This window comes from Choloepus didactylus, chromosome 13 (assembly GCF_015220235.1).
Source record: "Choloepus didactylus isolate mChoDid1 chromosome 13, mChoDid1.pri, whole genome shotgun sequence".
Taxonomy (NCBI): Eukaryota; Metazoa; Chordata; class Mammalia; order Pilosa; family Megalonychidae; genus Choloepus; species Choloepus didactylus.
The window spans coordinates 5960380-5968553 of record NC_051319.1 but is presented as its reverse complement, the minus strand read 5'-3'; the positions used below and the strand labels follow the sequence as shown (position 1 = coordinate 5968553).

Here is an 8174-nt window from a genome sequence, read left to right as displayed (position 1 = left end):
GTGAAATTGCTGGATCATATGGTAAGTCAATATCTAATTTTCTGAGGAACTGCCAAACTCTCCTCCAGAATGGCTGTACCATTATACAGTCCCACCAGCAATGAATAAGAATTCCAATTTCCCCACATCCTCTCCAGCATTTGTAGTTTCCTGTTTGTTTAATGGCAGCCATTGTAATTGGTGTGAGGTGATATTTCATTGTGGTCTTGATTTGCATCTCCCTAATAGCCAGTGAAGATGAACACTTTTTCATGTGTTTTTTTTTTTTTAAATATTCATTTTATTGAGATATATTCACATACCATGCAGTCATACAAAACAAATCATACATTCGATTGTTCACAGTACCATTGCATAGTTGTACATTCATCACCAAAATCAATCCCTGACACTTTCATTACCACATACACACAAATAACAATAATAATAATTAAAGTGAAAAAGAGCAATTAAAGTTAAAAAGAACACTGGGTGCCTTTGTCTGTTTGTTTGTTTGTTTCCTTCCTCCATTTTTCTACTCATCCATCCATAAACTAGACAAAGGGGAGTGTGGTCCTTCTGGCTTTCCCAATCCTATTGTCACCCCTCATTTTTATACAATCATCTTCAAGATTCATGGGTTCTGGGTTGTAGTTTGATAGTTTCAGGTATCTACCGCCAGCCACCCCAATTCATTAGAACCTAAAAAGGGTTGTCTATATTGTGCATAAGAGTGGCCACCAGAGTGACCTCTCTGCTCCTTTTGGAATCTCTCTGCCACTGAAGCTTATTTCATTTCCTTTCACATCCCCCTTTTAGTCAAGAAGATGTTCTCCATCCCACGATGCCAGGTCTAGATTCCTCCTCAGGAGTCATATTCCATGTTGCCAGGGAGATTCACTCCCCTGGGTGTCAGATCCCACATAGAGGGGAGGGCAGTGATTTCACCTGCCAAGCTGGCTTAGCTAGAGAGAGAGGGCCACATCTGAGCAACAAAGAGGCATTTGGGAGAAAGCTCTTAGGCTTTCATATGGTTTTTAGCATTTATATTTCCTCTTCAGATAAATTTTATTTTCATATCTTTTGCTCATTTTATAATTGGGCTGTCTATACTATTGTTGAGTTGTAGGGTTTCTTCATATATGCAAGATATCAGTCTCTTATCAGATACATGGTTTCCAAATATTTTTTCTATTGAGTTAGCTGCCTCTTCACCTTTTTGACAAATTTCTTTGAGGTACAGAAGCTTTTAAGTTTGAGGAGTTCCCTTTTATCTATTTTTTCTTTTGTTGCTTGTGCTTTGGGAGTAAGGTCTAAGAAGCAACCTCCTAATATTAGGTCTTAAAGATGTTTCCCTACATTATCTTCTGGGAGTTTCGTGGTACTGTCTCTTATATTGAGATCTTTGATCCACTTTGAGTTAATTTTTTTAAATTCAGTTTTATTGAGGTATATTCACATACCATACAATCATCCATGGTGTACAATCAACTGTTCACAATACCATCTTATAGTATGGGGTGCATTCATTACCCCAATCTATTTTTGAATATTTTCCTTACACCAGAAAGAATCAGAATCAGAATAAAAAATAAAAATATAAATAGAACACCCAAATCACCCGTCCATCCCACCCTATTCTTCATTTAGGTTTTGTCCCCATTTTTCTACTCATCCATCCACACACTGGATAAAGGGAATGTGATCCACAGGGTTTTCACAATCACACTGTTACCCCTTGCAAGCTACATTGTCATACAATCATCTTCAAGAGTCAAGGCTACTGGGTTGGAGTTTGGTTGTTTCAGGTATTTACTTCTAGCTATTCCAGTATATTAAAACATAAAAAGCGTTATCCATAGAGTGCATAGGAATGTCCACCAGAGTGACCTCTCAACTCCATTTGAAATCTCTCAGCCACTGAAGCTTTATTTCATTTCATTTCACATCCCCCTCTTGGTCAAGAAGATGTTCTCAATCCCATGATGCTGGGTTCAGATTCATCCCCATGGGTCATGTCCTGCATTTCCAGGGAGATTTACACCCCTGGGAGTCAGGTCCCATGTAGGGGGAGGACAGTGAGATCACCTGCCAAGGTGGCTTAGTTAGAGAGAGAGGGCCACATCTGAGCAAGAGGCACTCAGGGGGAGACCCTTAGGCACAATTATAAGCAGGTTTAGCCTCTTCTTGAAGCAACAAGCTTCATAGGGGCCAGCCCCAAGACAGAAGTCTCAGCACATCAAGCCGTCAGTCCCCAATGTTTGTGAGAACATCAGCAACAATCCAGGTGAGGAAGTCCAACACCTCTGCATTCTCCCCAGCTCTTCAGGGCAACCCTGAATATATATTTTTATTCTCCCACCCAAAGTACTTTAGGATATGTTGCTATTTCATTCTCATCTATACAGACCTACCATAGCTCACTTCCTATTCAAAGTTCCATGTAATTATAGTGTCTGAACAAACTGACTGTAGAAGTTATATTGTTTAGAAAATAAAGATCCTACACCAAATAAACACCTCTTCCCTTGGTCTCACATGGAAGTTGAAGTTTGAACACAGTCAGTTTCAACCTTTACCCTTTGGCCAGATTTGTTCTAGTCTTAACCAGATCTGCTTTATTCATAGCTCTAATTGAAGTCTGGGCTCTATTTCAGCTCTAGCTCTGAGTTTCAGGTGTAAAACAGATTCCCAATGTTCCAGAGACCAATCATGTTATACATTAAGAGATCAACATCTCAGAGTTTGGAGATAGCCATTACAATTGAGGAATAGATTTGACTCTCTAAGAGCTTACAATCTAGGGACCATTACAATAATTATTTCTCTGTTAGGATGTGTTCTAAGATTCAATTCTGAATTTACACATTGTAGTTAGTCCATATTGGTGAGGCATTATAGTGTTTGTCTTGGTTTCTCACATACTTCACTCAACATGCTGTCTACAGGATCCATTCACCTCTTTGCATGTCTCACAGCTTCGCTCCTTCTCATAGTTGCTCAGTATTCCATTGTATGCATACAGCACAGTTCATCATTCTGTTCCTCAGTCAGTGTACCCTTAGGCCACCTCCACCCATTGCAAATCATGAATACTGCCTCCATAAACACCAGTGTGCAAGTGTCCATTCATGTCTCTGCTCTCAGATCTTCCAAATACATATCCCATAATGAGGTTGTAGGACTTTATGGCCCTACATATTTAGCTTCTTGTGGAGCCACCACAGTAACCTCCAGAAAGGTTGTACCATTCTGCCTCCTCATCAACAGTAAATAGGTACATCCCTCTCTCCATGTTTTCTTTGAGTTAATTTTTGTGTAGGGTGTGAGGTAGGGGTCCTCTTCCATTCTTTTGAATATGGATATCCAGTTCTTCCAGCCCCATTTGTTGAAGGGACTGTTATGTCCCAGTTCAGTGGATTTGAGGGCTTTTTCAAAGTTCAGTTGAACATAGATCTGGGGGTCTATTTCCAAATTCTCAATTCGATTTGGCAATGGTTTCTTATATTTTACATCAAAGCACAAGCAATGAGAGGACAAACTGATAAATGGGACCTCCTCAAATATAAATGCTTTTGTGCATCAAAGGACTTTGTCAGGAAAGTGAAAAAACAACCTACTGAATGGGAGAAAATATTTGGAAACTGTATACTCATAAGGATTTAATATTCACAATATATAAAGAAATCCTACAACTCAACAATAAAAAGATGATCAATCCAATTAAAAAATGTTCAAAAGGTTTGAAAAGATCTTTCTCCAGAGAGGAAATACAAATGGATAAAAAGCACATGAAAAGATGTTTAACATCACTAGTGATTAGGGAAGCGCAAATCAAAACCCCAAGGAAATATTGTTTCACAGCCATTGGTATAGCCAGTACTAAAAAAAACAGAAAGCTACAAGTGTTGGAGAGGATGTGAAAAACAGGAACACTCATTCATTGCTGGTGGGAATGTATTATGGTGCAGCTGCTGTGGAAGACAGTTTGGAAGGTCCTCAGGAAGCTAAATATAGGATTTCCATAGATCCAGCAATCCTCCTACTAGAAATATACCCAAAAGAACTGAAAGCAGGTTCACAAGTAGATATTTTCACACTGATGTTCATAATAGCATTACTCACAATCGCCAAAAGACGGAATGTTCTGATTTCAGAAGCTGCTAGAATGCAAAATACCAGAAATGGTTGGCTTTTACAATAGGGGTTTATAAGTTCACAAATTTATAGTTCTAAATCCATGAAAATGTCCAAATTAAGGCATCAAGACATGGATACCTTCTCTGAGGAAAAAGCTGATGGCGTCCAGAACACCTCTGTCAGCTGGGAAGGCACATGGCTGGTGTCTGCTGGTCCTTTGCTCCTGGGTTTCAATACTTTCAGCTTCTGATTCCAGTGGCTTTCTCCTTAAGTGTATGTGGGTTCTCACTTAGCTTCTCCAGGGCAAACTCTGGGCTTCATCTCCAAATGTCTGGGTCTGTGTTGGCTCTAAGGTCTGTGTCAGCTCTGAGCTCTCTTAAGGATTCCAGTAAACTAATTAAGGCCCACCTTGAATATACAGGGTCTCATCTCCATGGAAACAACCTAATCAAATGGTCCCACCTACAATAGGTCTACCCCCACAAAATGGGATTAAAAGAACATGGCTTTTCTGGGGGACATAATAGGTCCAAAGCAGCACATGGAAGGAACCCAAGCGTAGATCAGCTGATTAATGGATAGACAAAATATGGCATATACATACAAGAGAATATTATTCAGCAGTAAGAATGAATGGAGTCCTGATGCATACAACAACATGGATTATGTTAAGTGAAATAAGCCATACAGAAATGGACAAATATTGTTTGATCTCACTGATATTAATTAATTATAATAAGCAAACCCATATTGTTTGAATCTAGAATATAGGTTACCAGGGGATAGAATGGCAGTAGGGAATGGGGAGCTTATGGTTAATTTCTGCAGAATTTCTATGTAGGTTGATTGTAAATATTTTGAAATGGGTAGTAGTGATGGTAGCACATTTTTGGGAGTGTAATTAACAGCACTGTGTTATGTTTGTGAATGTAGTTGAAAAGGGAAAGTTTTGGGTGTTGTGTTACTAGAAGGAAAACTAGAAGAGAAAACATGTATGACAGTGAACCCTGTTGTGGATGATGACTGTGGTTAATAGTACAAATATAAGAATGTTCTTTCATGAATTATAACAAATGTATGACAAGGTGTTATCAATAGGGTGGTGTTTGGAAAAATACACCTAATGCAAACTATGGTCTATAGTTAACAGTAATATCTTAACATTCTTTCATCAGTAGTAACAAAGGTACCACATGAATGCAAAGTATCAATAATAGGGAAGTATATGTGAATGTTGTATTTTTTACATGACTTTTCTATAAGCCTACAATTTCTCTAATTAAAAAAAAAACAGAATTAAAAAAAATAATGCTAAGTAAAAGAAACCAGACACAAAGTACTACATATTGTATGATTCCATTTATATAAAAGTAAATATAAATAGATTTATAGAGACAGAATTAGATGAGTGGTTAATGTAGGGCTGAGAAATGACAGAGGGATTGAGAAGTGACTGCTAAATGGTATGGGGTTTTTCTTTTTCAAGTAATGAAAATGTTCTAAAATTGATTGTGGTGATGAATGCACAACTCTGATTTTATGAAAAGCCACTGATTTTACACTTCGGATGGTTTGTATGGTATGTGAATATATCACAATAGAAGTGTTTTATAAAACAACCACAATGATATCATTTCACAATCATTAGAATAGCTGCTATTAAAAACAAACAGAAAATAAGAAATGTTGGCAAGGATGTGGAGAAATGGGAACACTCCTTCATGACAGTAATAGGGCTGAGAGGTGGTGTGGACCACAGGCTGAAGGTGAATGCCAGAGGACTTGGATTTCAGCTAAAGGACAGTATTCCAGTTACTGAACTTTCAGCAAGTGGCCCTTTTGAAAGTCGAGAACTTCTTCAGACAGGATTTCCTTATGTGAAAAATGAACTTTTGTCCAGTAATTCTCCTGAATTATCAGAAAAGAATTTCCAGCTCAACCAAGAAAAAATTAATTTTTCCACACTGAGAAACATCCAAGGTCTGTTTGCTCCACTAAAATTACAGATGGAATTCAAGGCAGTCCAACAGGCCCAGCAGCTTCCATTTCTTCTGAGCTCAAACTTTTCACTGGATATTTTGAGGGGTAATGATGAGACCATCGGATTTGAAGATATTTTTAATGATCCATCCCAAAGTGGAGTAATGGAGAAACCACACTTGACATTTGAATATAAACTTGGTTTACTGTAATAAGAGTTGTGCTGTTAATGAAAATAGTGACTGCATCTTGTTTATAGTTGTCTTTCTACTATAATTTAATGTATACATTGAAAGTATTGACACATGAAAATTTTTGCCTAAATAGTATCAGTGACTGAAATTATTTGGTTCTTTGATTTATGGCCATGTGACAATTGAAAACACTAAAGGGAGACCACTTTAAAATTATTTTATATTAAAACAGTCACCTTCTAAGTCTTTAGAAAATTGTCACTAATTAATGTTATAAATCTGCCTGCATGTTCCAATTAAATCCATTTTCTAGGTATTTGATAAATTTAATTTTGAATAGTCATTATCAGCATTTGAATGTGAAGCCTTCATAGTAGCATCTTTCAGAATAAATATTTGTAATTGATTTGACAACTGCAGATTAAGAACAAAATATGATGTTTATACTTTATCCTGTTTCAGTATCAGCAATTAGCATTCATAAGAATATTTGCTTTATCGATTTCAAGTTGAAAACTATAAGTTCAGAGGTTTTGATTTTGGTCTTGTCTTTAAAATGAAAAAAATTAAAGTAACCAGCAGAAGTATATTAACCTGTGGTTCTTTATCAGTTGATAGATCTATTAATAAATATTTAAGATGTTACTAATTAATACTGTTAGAGACAAGTAAATCTCATCTTGTCTTATTCTTGCTTTATATATCAAAACATGTTTAAATGTTAAAAATTACAACCTTCATACATACATTCACACAATAATTTCTTTTAAAATTTTCATCATGCTTGCTCTTTCTTATAAGGTATTCTTTATGAACCTGGTACACAATTATTAAAGATTTTTTTTAACATTAAAAAAAAGGAACATTCATTCATTGCTGTTGGCAATATAAAAATGGTGCAGCCGCTGTGGAAGACAGTTTGGCAGTTTCTCAGGAAGCTAAGTATAGAATTACCACGTGACCTGGCAATCCTTCTAGTAGGTGTACACCCAAAAGAACTGAAAGCAAGGGCTCAAATAGAGTTGCACACCAATGTCCATAGCAGCATTACTCAGAATTGCCATAAGATGAAAGCATCTGAGTGTCTATCAACCAATGAATGAATAGATAAAATGTGTTATGTACAGACAATGGAATATTATTCAGCCATAAAAAGTAATGAAGTCTTGATTCATGGGACAAAATGGATTAATCTTGAAGACATTGTGTTGTGTGAAACAAGCCAGCCACAAAAGGACAAATATTGTATAATCTCACTGATATGAAAATAAGCAAATTCATAAAAGCCAGAATCTAGAATACAGTTTACCAGGGACAAGAGAAGGGACAGGGAATGGGGAATTAATGCTTAATTGGTACAGAATTTCTATTTGGGGTGATGGAAAAATTTTGATAATGGATGATGGTGATGTTAGCACAACATTGTGAATATAATTAACATCACTGAATTATATATTTGAATATGGTTAAAAGGGGAAATTTTAGGTTCTATATGTTACTAGAATAAAAATTTTAAAAAGACTCATAGGACTGTACAACACAATCAGTGAATCCTAATGTAATCTATGGACTAAAGTTAATAGTACAATTATAATAGTATTACAGTGATGCCAGGTGTTAATAATAGGGGGACGGAAGAAAACTCTATCTTCTACATGATTTTTCTGTATCCTACAACTTTATAATTGAGAAATTCAGAATTAACCAATGATTATGATTACTGAAACATTATATAGATGTTTTTTCTTTCTATATTGTAGAATAGCCAAAAGGTAATACTGAAATTACCGAAACTCAACTAGTCTCAGCCCTGTTTACACTTTCATAATGATTATTCTAGCCTAACCTCACCTTTGTTTATACTCACTATTGTAATGGTCA

The 8174-nt window shown here is 36.3% G+C and overlaps 1 protein-coding gene across 1 annotated transcript; it reads left to right on the top strand.

Moving 5' to 3' along the window:
- Positions 1-5840: 5840 nt before the first annotated feature.
- Positions 5841-6333, top strand: LOC119508466 (proteasome maturation protein-like). Its single transcript, XM_037802056.1, has one exon. It carries the CDS (start codon positions 5841-5843, stop codon positions 6309-6311), a length of 471 nt encoding a protein of 156 aa, XP_037657984.1. The 3' UTR covers positions 6312-6333.
- Positions 6334-8174: the final 1841 nt, after the last annotated feature.

What these genes read in the sequence shown, in the direction of transcription:
- LOC119508466 (XM_037802056.1), top strand. Translation starts at nt 5,841, where the DNA reads ATGACAGTAATAGGGCTGAGAGGTGGTGTGGACCACAGGCTGAAGGTG.